Here is a 22,214-nt window from a genome sequence, read left to right on the forward strand (position 1 = left end):
CATTAGTCTGCGGATGGTAGGATGTACTTAGACACAACTTCGTACCCATTTCCTCTTATAGACTCCTCCAAAACCTTGATGTGAAATGACTATTATAATATGATACAATCATTAACGGTACACCATGAAGTCTTACTACCTCCTTCACGTAAGCATTTGCAAGCTTGTCCATAGACCATCACTCATTGGCTGCTATGAAGTGTCCATTCTTTGTGAAATGATCCACGACTACCCAAATCATGTCGTGACCGTTCTTCATCCTAGGTAGTTTATTCACAAAATCCATGGTGATGTTTTCCCATTTACCCATGGGTACATGTAACAGTTCTAAACTCGCATACGGTTTTTGAGGTTGCGCCTCAACTCTCGCACATGTTACACACTCAGCCACATACTTTGCAACATCGAGCTTCATCATCAGCCACCAGTAGTAGGTTTTCAGATCCCTATACATCTTATTGTTGCCGGGATGAATCGATTACATGGTCTTGTGAGCTTCTTCCATCAGAAGATCTCGCATTCCTCCCATATTAGGTACCCTAATCCGATCTTGGAATACCTTCAATCCTTGATTATTTGTACCTAACACCAATGTTTTGCCTAAACGTTCTTCCTTTCGATCATTTTTCTCCAAAGATTCTTCTTAAGCTTTCTTAATGCTTTCCACAATTGTTGAGACAACTTCTATTCTTAATGATCTTTTCCTCTTTCTTTCCAGGTTTACCTTTCAACTTAGAGCATCAACTACGACATTTGCTTTTCCTGGGTGGTAAAGTATCTCGCAGTCATAATCCTTGAGTAACTCTAGCCAGCGTCGTTGCCTCATATTCAATTCCTTTTGATCAAAGATATATTGGAGAATTTTATGATCAGTGAAGAGCTTGTACTTTGTTCCATAAAGATAATGCCTCCATATCTTTAATGAAAAGACTACCGCTGCTAATTCTAGATCGTGAGTGGGATAGTTCTTCTCATTCTCTTTCAATTGTAGAGATGCATATGCTGTCACTTTATCTCTTTGGGTCAGAACACAACCTAACCCAACTCCATACATCTCTATAGACTACGAAGTCTTCAACTCCGTGAGGTAAAGAAAGAATTGGTGCTTCACACAACTTCTTCTTTAATTTCTCGAATGCTTCTTCATGCTTCTCACTCCATGTATATGTAGTTCCTTTATGGGTCAAAGCTGTCAATGGATCAGCTACCGAAGAAAAGCCTTGGATAAATCTTTGGTAATATCCAGCTAATCCTAGAAAGTTTTGAATCTCCGTGGGACTTTTTGTTTGTTCCCATTTCTTCACAGCTTCAATCTTTATTGGGTCAACCATTATTCCTTCTTGTTTAACCACATGACCCAAGAATTGGACTTCTCGAATCCAAAAATCACATTTCGAGAACTTTGCATATAACTTCTCCTTCTTCAGAACTTCTAATACTTCTCGCAGGTGCTTGCAATGCTCCTGTTGGTTCTTTTAGTAAATCAAAATGTCATCTATGAACACTATCATGGATTTATCGAGGAATGGTTAACAAGTGATAAATTATAATAACAAACGTGAAGATCGATTAGATCTTTGTAATAGGTATTGCGATGAACACAAAACAATAAATAAGACAATAGTGGACCAAAATATGTCGAATGATTAGATCAAACAATCCTCAGCAGAGCTCAACTAATAACTTCCGCTGTAGAGGATTTAGGGTTACAAGAACGATAATAATAAACTTCTGAATAATGCTCTGATCGTTCTATTCTATCGTTTTTCTAAGATGCATGCAAGCACCTATATTTATATTCAACCCTACTAAACTCACGGATGGATAGGCCCATACCGGAGATACAAAAATGGACTAGCTAACGAGCCCAATAGACGCAACATATTATACAAAACACGACCCAACAATCTCCCCCTTTGCGTCAAATTGGAGCGAGACTACTTCTTCTTCGGGCCAGCAGCGGGAGCCTTCTTTACAGTATCAAATAGACGTGTGATAAGAGCGCGAATAGTCTGTCTGAACCGAATGTACCATTGAATCATGTCATCGAAGTACTTGACATCATCCGCTGTGTTCTGCTTGCATATGTGGATGATCCCCAAAACGTGCTCTAAACAAGCAGTGGTGTAGAGGTGTTTGTCAGCCAAGGCGAAAAGACATTTCTGTCCTTCGTTCCTGGTGAACATGACCGAATTCCTTCTTGAGTCAATTTTACCCATCTGCATTTGGTTGAGATCACTGGCAGAGCCAATAGGAAATATTGTTGGTTTCTTCTTAAATACGCTTGCAATCCCCTGATCCATCAGTGCAACTTCCATGATGTAGCACACGAGCATCCTCTTGAAATGGTCGATGATCGGACCGTATTCAGCTTCGTTGGTGAGTAGGATGTTGTGCAAGATAATCCAATCATGGGGATTAAGGTTGGGAAGATCTGCAAGGGAAATAGCATGTTCGGTTTTGGCAGATCCCCGAAGTACCTTGAACCGAATGTTGATGAAGTTCCCTTCACTATACGACTTCAAGACCCGAACGTTGACAATTTTCTGAGCGCTCCAAGTCTGATATTGAGGTTGAGCAGCCTTCAGATAAAAATTGATTAAGTCCCGATCAACCTGTGGATGAGGATGAGGGAATTCTACAACGTTGGAAAAGGCATGAAAGATGAAAGCCTTTCGGGTCAATGACATGTCGAACTATGAGTCGACAGTGTTGGAACAATCTAGAGAGATTACAGGTTCCAGCCACAAGATACTCTGTGTGTCAATGGCTTCTTTTATCATCCTCTCGAGAGTCCAGGCAGGAAAAAGAGATTTCCTACTCTTAAGAAGGTCGTGGGCTTCCTTCTGTTTACGTTCGGCTTCTTCAGCCTCTCTTGCCACACGAGCACTGATATCAGCCTCATTGCGTCGACTTCTACGCTTCAACAAGTCGGCGATTGTTTCTTTGTCTTCTTCTTCTTCCTCTTCCTCAGCAATCTTTTTGCCTTTGTCTTTCACACCAGAACCGGAGGCTTGGCCTACTAGAGGAGGTTCGGTTGTGTGAGTTGCCTTTGAGGTAGGATATGGTTGAGACATTGTTTCCTTCTCTCCCCCTTGTTTCAGAATGGACACGAAATCAAGGAGCCCTTTCGAGTTTGTTGAGCAGAGCAAGGGCAGGAGCGAGCTTTTCTGCAAGGTCACGCCTCACAGTATAGTTAAGAATAGGATCATGTGCTTCGAGGATGTTGGAGATGGCAGAGTGGACATCCGAAACACACGAATTTATCACCTCCCTTTCGGACCGAGGAGAGTCAATCTCCTATTGAGAATTGGAGAGTTGAATGCTCTTGACCTTCAGAGCAGTGGTCTTATTGGCAAGAACATCCATAAGAGAGTTCTCGGCAGCCAAATCTTCTTGTAGCTTCGAGAGACGCTCGTCAATGGTTGTGCGAAAGGCTGAGTTGTCGTCTGAAAGTATTTGACGAAAAGAAGCGAAGGACTTCAACTCAGTGGAGACTGACGTTGCCAGCTGGTGGACAATTGGTTCCAGCGTAGTCTTGGCGGCATTTGCACTCTCCTGTAAAGACTTTAACAGGGAAGAGGCATCAGAAAATAGTTTATCGACTTTTTTGGTCGCAGCCTGACAGGCTTTTGTGGAGGCATCTATGGCGGAGGTTGCAGAAGCAATGGAATCTTGCTGAGCTTTAGAGAAGGCGTCAACAATCTTCTGAACTGCATCTTCAGAAAGGGATGATTGAGAAGTGGAAGAGGAGGCGATGAGCAAGTCAATCTTGTCATGGAGCTCCTTGAGATGTCTTTTTGTGGCAGGAGCATCGTCATTGTCATCACTCTGTACTTGAAACGGACTATAGTAGACCGAGTCAAACGTCATATCTTCCCCGCCAAGGAATGGTTCTTCTCCCTCTGAGGCATGACCAGGAGAAGGTGGTGGTGGTGAAGCTGGTGGTGTAGTAGTATGGGTAGGTTCGGGTTGGGTTGTTTCGGGTGTTGGTGTAGGTTCGGGTGCTTTTGTGGTTTCGGGTGCTGGAGTGGTTTCGGGTGCATCAGTATGAACCCCCGTATCAGATACGTTGGATCTAACATCTGCAGTGGATGTTGTGGTTGCGTCGGTGAATATTGGTGTTGGTATTGGGATGGAAGTGGGTGGTATTGAAGTAGTGGAAGTTATGGGGGGAATAGAAATAGGAATGGTTTTAGGTGGAGAGGAAATTGGAGAAGTAGATGTATGAACTTCTGGGGTAGGAGATCTGGGTGGAGTGTTGCCACGTGGAGAGTCATCAGAATCTGAACTCTCACCCTCAGACTCGCTTGAGGAGGAAGCGATAATCAGCTTTCGTCGCGGTTGGGTTTTTCTCCTCTTTTGCTATGGAGACTGAGCAACTCTGGTGGGTTTCCTCTTCTTTGGAGACGGGCCTTTCGCTCCTTTTGCCACCTGTTTCCCCTTATCAGCCTTTTTGCCTCTTGGAGCAGGCTTGTCGGCGTCATGTATTGACTTCAACATCTCTGGAGTAAGATCCCTCGGACCAGAACACTTGAACCCTTTGTACGTCTGGATAATCCGACTGTCAGCAGGAACATCCCCATACATGGTTTCCGGAATAGACCCGTTGAATGGAAACTTTGAAGCGCCCGACACAATGATCTTCGTGGTATGGAAGGTACCAATTGAAGACATTGGAGCACCAGCGACAATGGGGACGTGGTACTTGTCCATCACCCATTTCGTGATAAGAGTCCAGAACCTAGCATACGAAATCTCTGAATGTCTGGAGGTAGAGGAGAGACTCTGGATGAGTTGTTGCCATAGAACAGACCCATAATCCATGTTGATACCATTGTAGATACCATACATTATGGAGATAAATAAACGGTTGGCACCATCAGACCCGGCGCTTCGTTCAGATAAGCCCTTGAACAAAACAGTAAATAGCCCATTCCATTGTGGAGGTAGGCACGACTTCTTGAATTTCGTCACCGTAGTAAGCACCTCCGTGTAACCCATGTTATAGAACATGTTGAACAAGTGACCCATTGGAATCGTTTCAGGGTTAACCCTCGAAGAATCAGGTTCAAACCCTAACAGCGAGCAAAACCTTTGCTTTGAAATTGACGCCTTGTGCTCAAAGACATCAAAGAAGATTCTGTCAACGACTTTGTCGTAGTGAGCAGTTGCAAAGATCTGCGAGAGGAACTCCATCAGAACAGTCTCAGCTCTGGTAAGTGCAGGAGCGATCGGAGAAAACTTCATACATTCGATGATGGGGAACATGAAGGCGTCGTAAGCATGAGGGGTTAAATTGATGATTAGGCTTTGTTGTGGGCGAATGGGCAAAATGTGGGATGTTGCATGAACGGAAGATGAATCTGCCATTGCTTGAAGAAAGTGAAGGAGATGATGAACAGTGAAGGTTTAGGGATTTCTTGCGCTCTGGGAATTATAATTGCAGTAAAGAGGTAAACGGTGGAGGATGTTGCCTTTTATACTGTGGTTTAAGGAGAGAGAAAGATCTTCCCAAATCTTCTATTGAAAAACGAAGGGTTTTTCGGAGTTGACTGATGCGTGAAAGTTGGGGTTGCCGATTATCATGCATGAGAGAGAATGTCAGGTCCCTAATAACACGCCTTCCCATCAGGCGCCGTTTGGAGACGAGACGGTTCAGATTCACACGCGCCCCTCTTGCGCCGTTTGGAGATGAAACAGTTCCAATTCACACGCTTTCCCTTTTAGCTCCGTTTGAAATCAAATTGATTAGACTCCCGCCTGAGTCAGCATGTCATAATCTTATCCCTTTAAATTGTAACGGCATCTTTTGAAAAATGCTCCCACGTGGATTAAAATCAACCACAGCCTTTAATCAACCGCCAATCCAAGTAAAATTCCTTGTAATTAATAGAACCTGAATTTAGGAAAATCAAAGATTTTCGTGCTTAGGGTGTAAAAGAAAAGAAATAAAGCAATATTTTTGGGAAAATATGTGATGTCAATAAAGACGCGAAACAAATGATCCCGGGCACGAATCTCTTCCTTCAAAGTCAAGAGAGACCTTAAAGTGTTTGTGTGGTTTCCCGTTGAGTAACGATCAAACACTTATTAAGAAGTGTTGAAAGGCTTCTTTTAACTAGGCTTATTAGGGTGGCTTTCGCTTCGATTCAAACTTCCTAATCTTGATATAAGATAGATAGCGAACGAAGTACTTGTGAGACCGGTGTAGTCTATTGAACAAGTAGGTTGGAGATAATTTAATTTGGCTAGGAAATATGTATATAAAATCTCAACAAAAATTTAAAACTGGATCCCAAGGGAAGAAATGTTATTGGTGTTAACAATTTCATAGGAATCACACAAAAGAAAAATGTGAGATTTCATGGAAGTACGTCCGACAATGCATTAGTGAAAACTAGAGCAAATTAATTGTTCACCGTCAATTCGTATTGGGTATTGAATTTTGGGTTTCACTTAGATCGTAGTGGCACAAAACTAAGATCATGAACACAATAATTGTGTAACCATAAACCTCAGTGGTAATTTCTGAGAGTCTCAGGGGTTACGTTTGTGAAGCGAATGTGATGGAGAAATGCAACATAGATGGTGTAAGAAATCAAAGTACCTCTGCTGTGAAAAATAGGACCAAACAGAAAACTCTTATCGCATGTGAGAAGAGAGTTAGGTAGCTCATGATTAGAATAAATATGATAGCCTAATTAGGAAGACAAGGTTTGTGTATACCAAGTCATTAAGGCTATTATTCAGAATCAGGTGAGGCTTTGGACACATACAGCAGCATGCTTCTAGGGACACTTAGCTAATTCAACAATTTCCCCACAAACGAACACACAAAAAAATATTTTTTGGAATTTTTGATAATAATAAAAATAAAATGAAATAAAAAATAAGACAAAAGAAAAAAAACAGAACCCGAGCGTTCGGTTTAATTCGGTTGTGAAAAACTTTGGAACCGAACCCGAGCGTTCGGTCTATTTCGGGTGAGAAAATTTTTGGAACCGAACCCGAACGTTTGGTATATTTCGGTTGCCAAAGAAAATAGGTTTTAAAAAGAGAATAACTTTGACAATAAGATAAATGCATTTGGAACAATTATACATAAGATCTACAACCAAGAAAACTACCTTTGATTGATGAGCGAAAAACAGATTATTCAACCGAACCCGAGCGTTCGGTTCATTTCGGTACATTAGTACAAGACCCGAACCCGAACGTTTGGTCTATTTTGCTTCTTACTTTTGAGTTTGAGAGGTAATGTTTGGTACTGACTCCGATTCCATCATACCTAGCCCTTGTAGAATTTTTTTGAACGACGCTTCAGGAAGAGCTTTGGTGAAGATGTCAGCCAGTTGATCAGTGGTTCGAACAAAATGAATTTCGACGTTCCCATCTTCCACATGATCCTTAATGAAGTGATACCTCAGTGCTATGTGCTTAGTCTTGGAGTGTTGTACTGGGTTATGACAGATCCTAATTGCACTCTCAGAGTCACAATATAGTGGGATCTTTTTCATATTGAGTCCATAGTCCCGGAGTTGACTTTGGATCCAAATCACTTGAGAAGTGCAGGAGGCAGCTGCAATGTATCCTGCTTCAGCTGTAGACAAAGACACACAAGTTTGTTTCTTTGATTGCCAGCTAACTAACTTCCCGTCAAGGAATTGGCAGCCTCCCGTGGTGCTTTTCCTGTCTAGTCCACAACCTCCAAGGTCTGCATCTGAGTAGGCTTGAACGAAGAAGCCTGAGTTGGATGGATACCATAGGCCTAAAAAGGTAGTTCGCTTGAGATAACGGAGTATGTTCTTTACTGCAAGCATATGAGGTTCACGTGGATTCGCCTGAAAAATAGCTGTAGTGACAAAGAACATGGTTTAGCATGCGGAATTAAAGCTTGCACAATTGAACATGGTGATTTGGGTGTTTAAGAGATATATTGAATGTATATGGTGTTACAAAAAAAGGATCTAGATCTAGACTACATAATTAACACACACTTACACACTCACTTCTACATCTCTCAAGCACAGCTCTACAAGTGGTATGAACCCACTATTTATAGAGGTGTTTACATATCTCTCTCTCACTCTAACATGTAAATGGGTCTAAAGGCTAAAGCACCACATGCAAGTGGGTTTTACAAAAGTCAAACATTACAAAGTCATGAATGAATAACTTTGCAACCCCAACATTCTCCCCCTCAAAGTTAGGAATGAATGACCCACTTCAAATCTTCCAAAATCAAGCACTATGCGGTTCGAGCCTCAAAGGTGACACATGTCGAAACGAACTTCAATCTTCAATTCTTCCATTACTCTTCAATTTGGGCTCTAGGATGTGAGACCATATAATCCGAGCAGCAACGAATGATTAACTTCAAATAATCACCCCAAAGTTGCGCATAAAAACACACCCCAAAAATCTTCAATAATACCAAACCCATTTCGAATACATCACTTCCGAACTTCCAATTGCATCATCTCGTAATCTTCAAAACTTCAAGATCAGTTCGGTCTTCAAATCCGCGTAATATGAAAAATTCAAGTTCGAATTTCCATATAAAACTTCTCCCCCTTTTTATAATCGAAATTTGATTATAAAACTCCAAGGAAAAAGAACGTGCTCTATTCGGAATTTTTCATGTCAAAACTCCCCCTTAACATGTGGCATAAACATTGTGCTTCAATCCGAAAAATCCAAAAAATATTGAATTTTTAGCTTCGTCCACGGATTGCCTTTGACAAAATTTCTCAAAAATGGGTAGAAATCGTCAATTTCAAAATTCTGCAGTGACCCGTTGCGCCAAAAACAACCAAATATGCAAAACTCTCCCCCTTTTCCAAAGCTGGGTAAAAAGCGTTAATTTGCACAAACTGCAGGGACCAGATTTGAAAATTCTGCAATTTCAGCATTTTATGACCCCATTTGCGAAGTTGGGTACAAACTGTCAAAAATGCGAAACCACAGGCATTCGTTTTGATAATTTCTGCATAATGTTCAAACTTGCGAAGTTGGTCAGCTTTTGTTATTTCTTGAAAAGAGCAGGGACCAAATGCGAAATACGTGTGTTTCTTCCCCAATTCGCATTTTACTGTAAGAGCTTTCCCAAATCACAGACTTCGCACATTTTGACTTCGCATTTTCATTCTTATACACTTCGCATCCCTTCGCATGTTTCAATTACCAAAAATGCGAATCATAATGAGATGAATTCGCATTTTGACTGCAAAACAAAACACCAAATGCGAATAATTTTTCTTTTATATGTAATCTGCTCCAACTGCAAACTAAACCTTCCTTGCGTATGCAGTTACACAAATGCGACTTTGATACCAAAATGCGAACCAAAATTTTGTATGCGAATCCAAAATTGTTACAATCAACAACCCAAAATCAAGCTTCCTTACTCCTTGCGAACATAAACACACACAAAATCGATCAAGCTTCGCGTTTCAGTCAAGAACAACACCAAATTTGCGAACAGTACTCATCAAGTCTCAAAATCGACTCCAAAATCAATCCTTTTCCCTTCGTTTTTCATGAGCAAGACGTATTCCAAAATCGACAAAGATTGAATTCAACAATCAATTCTCTTCATCTGTTCGTTCTTCATCCATTTCATTACAGGAACCCCAATCGATCCTCAATACTCGATTTTGCAGTTCTTTCTTGACTTCGCATTCTTCATTCACGAATCGTCCCTCAATCATCTACTTTTGTTTCAAAATAATCAATCGATTCCAATATCCACTTAGATCTATGATATCGATACCCAAACATAAACTGTGTTCGGCATCAAGAACACAGACCAACTCGATTTTGAAAATCAAATCAACCTTGATTTCAACATTCACAAACCAAAAATGACTCGTATCAAGTAAAATCGTCAGTCATTTCATTGAATCTTCAATATCATAGTGAGTTTGACTTTTCTTTTCTTTGACTTTTTCGAAATCAAATGCAGAAAAACACGAAATTGATGAATCTAATACCAAATTTCCGATCAAAACATGAATATTTCACTGTTCTTCATCACCATCAAATGTTATTGGTCAAGAATTTCATCAAAATCAAAAAAAATCAATCTCCGACTTCTTCACTGGAATTTGTTTAAGATCGAATTTATCATCTTCCAAATCAGAAGCAATCGACACTCATTTTTAGATATTCATTCAACATCGATCGAGAAAAGGAAAAATAATGAGAAATCGAGATTAAGAACTGAAGAACAATTGATTTTGAAAGATCGATAAAACGCAATTGCAAGCTGATCGATTCAAGACTAGATGAATCAATAGAAGAACAATGATTAATATTCATTAAAGAAACTGATTTGATGCTACCGACGTTCGATTCAACATACAAGATCTTGGTTATTGATTTGCTTAGAACGAGATTACGAGAAGATAGATATCGGACATTTGAAAAGAATCAGATACCACGAATATATCAATTGGATTATAAGATTGGGCTCAAATGAATCGGATCTATGAACAGTAACAGTGAGATTGGGCTCTTCATGAATTGATTAATGATTTGGGCTACTAGATGAACAGTGTCGGGATCTCAAAATCTGAAATGATTCACAATGAATTTTGGACAAGTTCTTGATTCAAACGAATACATGCAATTTGAAAATCGAATCGAATAAACGAATATAAAATTGGATCGGTACTTGATCAACAAAAATTTATTGGATCACAACAAATGGGTTTTTCAACAAAAATTTAGATCCAACGAGTCAAATGATCACAAATCAAAAACGTAGCGCACGAATCAAATATTACGAGAGATCATAGAGAGAGACTCACCAAAAATTGTTCAAGTTGCGACAAAAATTGCCAAACCGAGAATCGTTCTTCAAAAGTCACGTTGATCGTGAAAACCAAGCTCTGATACCAATTGTAGTGACAAAGAACATGGTTTAGCATGCGGAATTAAAGCTTGCACAATTGAACATGGTGATTTGGGTGTTTAAGAGATATATTGAATGTATATGGTGTTACAAAAAAAAGGATCTAGATCTAGACTACATAATTAACACACACTTACACACTCACTTCTACATCTCTCAAGCACACCTCTACAAGTGGTATGAACCCACTATTTATAGAGGTGTTTACATGTCTCTCTCTCACTCTAACATGTAAATGGGTCTAAAGGCTAAAGCACCACATGCAAGTGGGTTTTACAAAAGTCAAACATTTACAAAGTCATGAATGAATAACTTTGCAACCCCAACACTAGCACAGTAACAAACAGAGAACATTATATCAGGCCTACTAGCAGTAAGATACATCAGAGAACCGATCATCTGGCGATATAGCGTAATATCAACTGCTGGCTTATCCAATGATGGAGTGAGCTTGGTGCCGAACGCCATTAGAACTTTAACCTTTGAATCTCCCATCATGCCAAATTTTGCAAGGAGAGTCTTCGTGTAAGCTTCCTGATTAATAAAGATGCCTTCGGGTCCCTGTCTAATATTTAAACCAAGGAAAAAGTTAATTGGACCCATTGAGCTCATTTCAAATTTAGTCTCCATCAGCTTTCTGAATTCAGCCGTTAAGCTAGGATTCGTTGAGCCAAAGATGATATCATCGACATAAATTTGAACAATCATAAGGTGGTTACCTTCCTTCTTACGAAAGAAGGTAGGGTCAACTGAACCTTGTTTGAATTTGGACATCTTTAAAAACTTGGTTAGCGTTTCATACCAGGCCCTCGGAGCTTGTTTCAGTCCATATACGGCTTTGTCCAAAATGTAACAGTGATTGTGGTACCTTTCATTGACGAATCCAGGAGGTTGCTCCACGTACACTGTTTCTTCAAGTTCTCCATTTAGAAATACGCACTTGACATCCATTTGGTAGACCTCAAAGTTTTTGTGTGCAGCATAGGAAAGAAATATTCTAATGGATTCTAGCCTAGCTACAGGAGCAAAAGTTTCTTCATAGTCGATTCCTTCCTCCTGACAGTATCCTTTCACCACCAGACGGGCTTTGTTTCGTATCACGTTGCCTTCCTTGTCCACCTTATTTCTGAAGACCCATTTGAGACCAACAACTGAGGCATCTTGAGGAGTTCGAATGAGGCGCCAAACTTTATTCCTTTCGAATTCATTCAGTTCGTCTTGCATAGCTTGAACCCAATCGGAGTGATCAAGAGCAGTGTTAACTGTCTTTGGTTCAACTTTTGAGACGAAGGAGTTAAACATACAGAATTCTACTTTTGAAAATCAGGAAGTTTGTTTTGCCTTTAGTTGTGATCGGGTCAGGACCTTTTTAGAGACATTACCGACAACCTGGGAAACAGGATGATCTCTGGTCCATTTGACAAGAGGAGGGTAATTTGGATCATAAGATGGATCCAATTCAGCGTTTACCATCTCTTCTAGTTCAGATTGACTGTCATCGTCATAAAGCATATCGGCATTCTCCCCCTCGACAGATAAGGTTTCAGGTGTGTCTTGAGTTTCCGGAGCTACAGGGGTTTCGGGTGGTGTCCAGCTTTCAGGTGTTGACGCACCTTCGGGTGTTGTAGCACTTTCGGGTACTGCTGTGCGTTCGGGAGCAGCTTGAGAACTGTTCTCCCCCTCAACATGTGAGCTCGGCTGTGATGAAGAAGATTGGTCCTCCCCCTCAACTGAAGCATCGTGCTGTGGAGGTTCGTTAGAACTTGATCCTCCTTCATTCATTTGCTTGGCAGCATCTTCGATGAGTTGCTTCAGATGATCTACTTTGTTGTCTGCTGCACCGGCTTCCGAGAGAGTAGCTCTCTCTGGTTCATTGAATAACTCGACAAACTTCTCAAATAGGTTTGCGATCGAGGCTGTGACTTGGCCTGTTTGAGAAAAGATTTCTCCAATTGTGTCTTCGTTGGCCTTTAGCTTTTTGACATAGCTATCATCAAAAGTCACATAATAAGTTTCTTCTATTTTCCTCGAGCGCTTGTTTAATACCCTGTAGGCTTTAGAAGTGAGAGAATAGCCCAGAAATATCCCTTCATCAGCTTTGACATCGAACTTGTTACGATGTTCTTTAGAATTGAAGATGAAACATCGTGAGCCGAATACATGGAAAATTTTGACATTTGGCTTCCTGTTGTTGATGATCTCATAAGGAGTGAGAGTGAATCGCTTATTGAGATATGATATGTTCTGCGTAAAACATGCTGCAACAATACCATCAGCCCAAAAATATAAAGGTAAAGAAGCAAAACTTATCATGGTTCTAGCCGCCTCACACAAAGATCGGTTTCGTCTTTCAATAATCCCGTTTTGTTGAGGGGTGTAGGGAGCTGAGAAGTTGTGACTGGTTCCTTTTTCGGCCAAGAATTCTTCGAATTCTTTATTTTTGAACTCCAGACCATTGTCGCTCCTGATGTTGCGAACGACTTTCTTCAGCTGTACTTCAACCTGCTTGATAAACATCTTTAGCTTGAGAGTCGCTTCAGATTTGTGTTTAAGAAAGAACACCCATGTAAAACGCGAAAAGTCATCAACAATGACAAGAATATACTTGCTACCGCCAATGCTTTCGATAGATGATGGACCACACAAATCAACGTGAATTAACTCTAGCGGTTCAACAACTTTAGTGTGTACAATTGATGGGTGACTTTGACGACTCTGCTTCCCCATTTCACATGCAACACATAAATGTTCTCGATTGTATTTGAGCAATGGAAGACCTCGAACGTGACCTCCAGTGACAAGTTTGTTGATATCCTTAAAGTTGAGATGAGAGAGCCTTCGGTGCCACAGCCAGCTTTTGTCAGATTGTGCTTTGGATAACAGGCAGATAGTTGGATTCCCTTTGATGGGTTTGAGGTTCAGGGGAAACATTTCGCCTTTGCACTCCGATTTGAGAATTACTCTTTTCGTTTTCTTTTCAATTATTTCCGAACCCTCATCATCGAATGAGACCTTGAGACCGGTACCTCCAACAAGCTGAGATACATTGATGAGGTTGTGCTGTAGTCCTTCAACATATGCGACCTTCCTAATCGTAAAATCACCATTTGTTATCATTCCATAGCCTTTTATTGTGCCGAATGAGTTGTTCCCGAACTTGACATTTCCACCGTTTGAAAGAGACCGAAATTCCCTCAGCTCTTCCTTCCTTCCTGTCATGTGACGCGAGCAGCCACTGTCAATATACCATTCTTCGTCAAACTGCTCGTCACGGATAACCTGCAAAAATTAAGCAGATTTAGGAACCCAAAGTTTCTTGGGTCCACGTGAGCCTTTCACAGGAACATGAATAGTAAGAGAGATGTCAACAAGATATGTTCTTTTTATTAACGTTGTTTCATCTTTCTTTTTAATGATGAAAACCTTAATTTTATTGGGATTTGTTACAGTCGGTTTGGATTCAGGTTTAGGCACTGGGACATTGGAATGCTTTTGATCGGTTTTGACTGAGGAAACCTTCGATTTTCCTTTCAAATCTGTTGAAGATTTTGGATTTTGAGTATTAACAGAATTGGATTTATAGAGGGGTTGAGAAGAATTAGAAGAATTAGAAGAAGTAGAACGAGAGAATTTAGACTGAGATAGTTTCTTGACTTGAGGTTCTAAGTGACCCTTTTGTTTTTGATCATTAGTGGGACCGAACCTAGAACTTTGGTTGCTTTTGCTTTCAGAATCGAACTTATGCTTTCGGTAGCTTGTGTTCTCTGAACCGAACCTTTCCTTTCGGTTATTGTGATCCTCAGAACCGAACCTATGCTTTCGGTAGCTTGTGTTTTCTGAACCGAACCTTTGCCTTCGGTTATCATAATTTTCAGAACCGAACGTATACTTTCGGTTGTTATGACTTTCTTGCGATCTAACAGTACTTTTCTCTGACTTTGAATTTCTGTCATGATAAGAGAAATGGGCGTTTTGAGATTGCCAAAACTGTTTTCGTTCTGATAGATTCTTCTTGTATCTCATATTTCTTTGCTGCTTCTGATTCTTCACTTAATTCGGCTGTCGATGGATATTTGCTTTTTGCTTTTGCTTTTTGTCAGCCGGTTCACTCTGAACTGATGAAGTTTCGCTTGAAGGAGTGACTTCTTTTGCAGGATCTCCTTTTTCTTCAGGAACATCTTTTGTACCACTAGTACTTGGCATGTCAAAGTTATCGGGCTTGTTCAGAGGCTCTGGTACATATATGCCTTTGGTTTTCTAGGACGTCCGTTCAGAAAGACCAACGGTTTCGTCAGCATTGTCGATAGGGGCGGACCAGAAGAACTCATCACACCCATTAGCATTATCTTCATTTACAATGGCTGTGAGTTCGGCTGTCTGATGTTCGGTTACACCTGTGACCTTATACACCTGATTTGGAGTCGTTCTTACCTTTTGGTATACAACAGCCTTTTCTTCAAGGATCGGGGACTTTTGTTGGGACAGACGAGCAAACTCTACAGAATTTTCTGAAATAAGATTTTTGTGGTTTTCGGGTTCGCTCTTGACAAACTCAGAACAATCAACTTCATCCTCTACAGAAATTTCACTCATATCATCGTCCTCATTAAGCTCAGATGCATTTTCAACATCAATTTTATTTTCTGAGCTCAAGTTGGCACTCAAGGAGTCAAACTTTTGTATGGCTTTGGTCCTTAGTTTTAGTTTATCATTTTCATCCAAAAGATTTTTCAGCATGTCCTTATGGTCCTTGGACTTTATGAAAGATTCGATTTTGTCTAGACCATACATATAAGTCGGATTTACATTCTCAGACGAAACTACACTTTCACAATTATATGCTTCAGCGTCGATTTCATCCTCCTTAAACTCAAGGAAGGGCAAAATCATGCGATGAATTTCCTGCCCTATTTCACAGTTCAAATGAAGTTGAGTGATATTAGTGTAAAGACGCTTAGCAATTAAACAAAAGACATTTCTCTGTTTTAAAAGTTTCAAATTGTCTCTTTGTAAATAAATGTTTTCGTCCTTGGATTTGATTAACTCGGACTCCTTCAGCTTGATCCACATCCTCCGTTCCTCACTCTTTGAAGACACCCTGCTTAATTCGTCAGTTAGGTTAGAATTGGTGACCCGTGTTTGAGTTAAACTGTTGTCTAGATGTGAGATTCTTGAATTTACATTTTTTAATTCTTTTTCATATGAACTTTGTGGGACTTTGAATGAAACATAAATGGATTGTACCTTCTTGATTAATTCATCAAGTTCATTCAACTGCACGCTGAGAGGTTTTGCTGTGAAGCACAAGTGCTTTTGCTCCTTCATGTCTTCATTCCCACCATCTGTGTTGTATCCCCTCATTTGAGATACATCCGTCACCATCAAACACCTTCCACCGCTTCCTTCACCTTTCACAACATAAGCCTTTCCATGAGATGGCTTTCTGACTTCATCATCCTCAGAGTCGGTTGACCAGAACTCCACGCCACCGAACTCATCATCTGCTACCGAACCCTGCACAATTAAAGCATTCATAGAAGGGTTAGCAGCAGTTTTCTTTCTCTTGATCTCTTCCAGCTTTTTCATCAACACAGCTTCTTCATCTTTTTCTTCATCCTTTTCTGCCATTTTCTTTAGGACACAGTCTTTGGCATAGTGGTTCTTTCCTCCACAGTAATAGCAGTTCACCCCAGAATCCCCTTCAGCTTTCGGCTCTGTCTTTGCTTCTTCTGCCTTCGGTTCCTCCCTCACCTTTTCAGAACTATAGCTTCCTTGCCAATTTTGGTTCTTATTGGTAGGAAACCTTTTCTTAATAAACCTCTTTGGATTTGACACCATCATTGCATAGTCTTCAGAGGTAAGGTCATAGTCTCCTAAGTTAAGGTCTTCATCTTCCATCACAGTTTTGCTTTTTGAAAGAAGAGCCAAGGAACCCAAGCTTGAAACTACATTTTTCTCCTGCAAGACAATCTTTTCTTGGGATTTCAAAATCCCTACCAGCTTTGCCAATGAGTAAGATTTGAATTGCTCATGTGCTTTAACAGTGGACACAACCGCTCTCCACTCAGATCTAAGACCGTTTAAAAACGTAACCTTTTGTTCAATCAACTTCCTTTCAATATCATGTTTAATCATCTTACTAAGAAGATGATTGAAGCGATCGAACGTCTGAGTTACAGTTTCTTCAGGACTCTGCTTGAATTCACCAAACTCGGAAAAAAGTAAGGTTTGAATGGAATGCTCGAGATCTTCGTCTGTGGAATATAACTCTCGCAGCCTATCCCATATTTCTTTAGCAATGTTGCACGAACTCACTAGCCTGAAAGTATCAGATTGAAGAGCGAATCTGATTAGTCTCAATGCTTTAATATTGCACTGAAATTTATCTTTTTCGTCTTGGGCAATATCTTTTACATCTTTCAACAGATCATTATACTCTTTCTGAGTTTTAATGATTCTTGATGTTGCTGAATGAGCGAATGGTCCAGACACGATTGCTTCCCAAATAAGATATCCGTTGTCCTCAGATCCAATGACATAATCTTCAAAGTGATGTGCCCAGACTTCGTAATCCTGGGTGTAAAGGATGGGAATCTTCGTCGTTGATCCAATGCTGTTTGAGATGTTAATGGGATTTGATTGTGACTCGTCCATGCTAGATTGAATAACCTGTTTAAAAGATCAGACTTGTAATATATTAAATTAGGGCAAAACGAATAAATGCTGAGTTACGTCAATTATGGGATGACGGCTCAATAAATATTAGTTAATGCGGAATAACCCTAATCGCAACCTTTTTCACAGAAAAGATGTGTATGAATTACACAGCCTCCTGCTCTGATACCAATTGATAAGTTATAATAACAAACATGAAGATCGATTAGATCTTTGTAACAGGTATTGTGATGAACACAAAACAATAAATAAGACAAGAGTGGATCAAAATATGTCGAATGATTAGATCAAACAATCCTCAGCAGAGCTCGACTAAGAACTTCCGCTGTAGAGGATTTAGGGTTATAAGAACGATAATAATAAACTTCTGAATAATGCTCTGATCGTTCTATTCTATCGTTTTTCTAAGATGCATGCAAGCACCTATATTTATATTCAACCCTACTAAACTCACGGATGGACAGGCCCATACCGGAGATACAAAAATGGACTAGCTAACGAGCCCAATAGATTCAACATATTATACAAAACACGACCCAACAACAAGCCTTGTTCATCAAATCCATAAATGTTGTTGGAGCATTGGTTAGTCTAAATGACATAACCAAGAACTCATAGTGTCTGTACCTCATTCTAAATGCGGTCTTCTCAATATCTTGTTCTCTCAACTTTAGCTGATGATATCCTAACCTGAGATCAATCTTTGAGAAGTAGCTCGAACATTGCAGTTTATCGAACAGGTCATCAATGGATATATATTCTTTACAGTTTCCTTGTTCCGCTCTCTATAGTCTATACACATCCTTATGCTTCCATCATTCTTCCTTACAAATAACACTAGAGCTCCCCAGGGTATTGAAGTAGGTCTAATGAAACCGTTGTCCAACAACTCCTAAAGCTGCATCATAAGCTCCTTCATCTCTGTCGGTGCTAATCGATATGGTGTTTTCGCTATTGGTGTTTGTAACGCCCGTAGATCCGGGCTAGTCAATTTACAGATGATAAGCATCAAAAATGACTTTTTGATGGAATATTATTCAGAATGAGTAATCTTAACTAAGTTGTAGTATATGTTACAAGGATTCCGTACATATAAAGAACGCCGAAATCCGAGTTATAACGAAGAAGTTATGACTTGTCGAAGTTTCGCAACAGAACCGACATGACACAGCGCGACGTAAATAGTGAATTTACGTTAGAGCGCTATTTGGCCTTAGCGATCTAAATGAAATTCGTTGAATACGTTAAACCGAGAGCATGCATAAAAAAACGTCTAAATCTGACTTCGTATGAGGAAGTTATGATTTTTCGAAGTTTCAGCATTAGCAATATGCAACCCGAAACTCAAGATTGAGGTCGAGTGATATTTAGCCAAAACTTTCTAAATGAGAATTGAAGATCTCATCAATAGTAGTCCAACGATTAAAAGAGCGATGAAACGGAGTTCAGGTGAAGGAGTTATGAATTTCGAACGGAGCTTTCCTGTCCAGGCCTACTAAAAATAATATATTAAAATTAAAGTCAAAATTAGCAAATGGAGTCTAAACGAGAGTTGTAGATCATAATCTCACCTTCGTGTCGATATAAAGAACGTCGAAAACAGAGTTCATATGCGAAAGTTATGAATTTCTGAAGTTCGGGCGCGAAACCCCAAAACTGTCAGGGTTCACGACGTGAACTAACTTCTGACGCCTTCTGGAGCCTCGTGAGCAAGTGGACGAGTGACGAACGCAGTGACCTACTGTGCTCACGACGTGAACACTTAAAACTCACGGCGTGAGTGCAGAAATTTCACCCTATAAATAGAAATCAAGGGTCAACTGATTTTGGTTGCTCCGTCTCTTCTCTCTCACTCTCGATAGTCTCTCTAAGCCTTATTTTAACCCCTCGAAGCCCCAGTATCATCCCGAGACCCGAAGCGAGTCCCGAAGCACCAAAGATCCCGAGAAGAAATGAGTTTCCGAGCCGAAGCTCTGCTTACGAGTAGCCCGGTGTGCGAAGTGACCCCGGTTTCACCGAAGAATACTACTTCTACATGCCGTAGTGATGTCCGATCATCTTCTGATCAAGTGAGTGTATAGTCACTTTCATAAACACGATTTTAATACAAGTATTGTTTGAATGTATTAAGTATATGTTTTGGATGAGTGTGTAGTCACTTTCTTCTAACACATAAATATGAAGTATTTGCTATGAAATACGTGCTTTGTGTTTATATATTGTTGATTATTTGAGATGGGTGTGGAATGGATGTTTTATATAGGTTTTAAATGAGTTAAACTGTATATGTATTTTATATCTACAAATATGTTGGGTAGAACATGGGTAGACGAAATAGTTGGTGTGTGATGAAGGGTGAGTTTGAGGATGAGACGAAAGATAAACCTCGGTAGTTATGGATTTAGTACTGTAAAGATAAACCTCGGTAGCTATGGATTTAGTACTGTATAGATAAACCTTGGTAGCTATGGATTTAGTACCGTATAGACGAATGCTGGTAGCTATGGATTTAGTACTGTTAGATAGATGATGATAGTTATGGACTTAGTACCTACAGTGGTAGCTATGGATTTAGTACCCCATGAAAGAACCATAGCAGTTATGGAATTAGTGCTTTACGAAAGAACCTTGGCAGCTATTGTCTTAGTACCAAATAAAGAATCCTGGAAGCTATTGTCTTAGTGCCAAATAAAGAATCCTGACGGCTATTGTCTTAGTGCCTAATATGGAGTGAACGAATAGATGACTCTTAGGGTAGACCCTCAAGAGTAAGGAAGATAATGGGGATGGGTAGTTGGGCTGATTGTTTGATGATTAAATGTAATAATTATATTATTGTGGGTCGAAAACCCTATATGTTCACCAGGCTCCCAAGCCTGACCTACTCAGTTTTCTTTTCATTACAGGTAATGACACAAGAGTATAAGTTGGTGGACTTCACGAGAGATTTTGGATTATAGATCAGTAGTTATAAATAACTGTTGTAAGGTCTATTTTATATTGTTTATGCTTTTGGTCTGTATCGGAACATGACATCCCGAGATTTTGTTATTTAATGAAAATACATTTCTTTAATGAAATGCTTTGATAAATTCTTATCACATTTTGTTTTGGGAACAAATTCCAAAATTGTTTTCTGTAAACGATTACTCTGATTTTATAACAAAGCATAAAAAAATCGGTCTTTTCTGGCCTCGAAAATGGGGATGTCACAGTGTTGATCCTGGCAACAAATCTATTCGAAAGTCTACTTGTCTATCAGGGGGTAATCCAGGAAGATCTTCACGAAAGACTTCTGATAGTTACACACCACTGGTATTCTTTGTATCTCCTTCTTTGCATCGATCAAAAATGCCAAGTATGATGAGCATCCTTTGGACAATGAGTTTATGGCTTTCATTAAGGAAATGATTCCAGAATTCACTCTATGTTTGTCCCCGTACACCATAAATGACTCACTTCCAGGTGGGTTTACTCTCACCATCTTCCTATTGCATAGTATCTCAACATCATTTGCACTAAGCCAATCCATTCTGAACACGATGTCGAAACCATTCAACTCAATGGGCGACAACTCCTCATGGAAATTATTCCCGTTCAAGTCGATGACGATGTTTTTAATGCAATCGCTAATAGTTATGAATTTTCCACTGGCAACTTCTACAACTAGAACACTATCAAGTTTGTCTACATGTAATGCCAGTCTTTCACAAAATTTATGTGATATAGAGGAGTAATTCACTCCCGAATCAAACAATTTATTGGTGGGAAATCCATTTACAAGAAAGGTACCTGAAGCGACATTAGCTTCATCCTTTGTGGCTTCCAGTGTCATCTAGAATGCTCTTGTACTTGGCCTCGATAGAACATTGGGCCTTGCTGCCTCTTTCTTCTTGGGGTAGTCCTTTGCAATATGCACTTCTTCGTTACATCCATAACACACCCTCTTGTTGGATGTGTACTAATTGGCGCAATGCCCAGTCTTTCCACATTTGTAACAGGTCACATCCCCGTCAGAGTTTCTAAACTTCTTGTTGGACCTTGAAGATCCTTCAAACTTCCTTTTCTCGCCCACTTCAACCTTATTGGCAGCTCTTCCCTCGATAATATCGTCAACAGACTTGGCAGCCCAAATAGCTGCCTCAAGAGTAGTTGTCTTGCATACTGGCATGGCGTACTCCCATGGCAGTCCCTTCGTATACTTATCGATTTTCGTTAGCATGTCAGGAACAATGCATAAAGAAAACTCCATTTTGTCTGTGAAGGCATTGGTATACTCGTCAATGGACATGATGCCCTTCATCAGTTTCAGAAACTGGTTTACTAGTTCCATCATGTTTTGGGCTGAGCAAAACTTGCATTTAAAATGGACCAATAACTCTACCCATGTCAGTTGTAATGGCTCATTGGGGCTTATGGTCTTCCCCAAGGTGTTCCACCAGCGAACAACGCCACCCCTAAATTGATGTACTGCAAAAGGGGTTTGTAGCATACCTGTGCAATCACATGTTATGAAAACTGGCTACATTTCAGAGATACAGTCCATAACTCCAATTGGATCTTCTTTCCCAATAAAAGTTGATGGCTTGCAAGTCGTAAAGTCTTCGTACTTGCATCTGTC

At 40.0% G+C, this 22,214-nt stretch overlaps 1 protein-coding gene across 1 annotated transcript in view; it reads right to left on the reverse strand.

Annotated features, from left to right (window-relative positions):
• LOC128127202 (uncharacterized) overlaps positions 1-21,428 on the reverse strand; it is a 66,757-nt gene extending 45,329 nt beyond the window's left edge. The window contains exons 1-2 of the mRNA XM_052765628.1: positions 21,386-21,428; positions 21,053-21,280 (exon numbers count right to left, since the gene is read on the reverse strand). Of these exons, the coding sequence (XP_052621588.1) occupies positions 21,053-21,280; positions 21,386-21,428 (271 nt within the window). The remainder of the gene's footprint in view (positions 1-21,052; positions 21,281-21,385) is intronic.
• Positions 21,429-22,214: the final 786 nt, after the last annotated feature.

This window comes from Lactuca sativa, chromosome 7 (genome assembly GCF_002870075.4).
Source record: "Lactuca sativa cultivar Salinas chromosome 7, Lsat_Salinas_v11, whole genome shotgun sequence".
Taxonomy (NCBI): domain Eukaryota; kingdom Viridiplantae; phylum Streptophyta; class Magnoliopsida; order Asterales; family Asteraceae; genus Lactuca; species Lactuca sativa.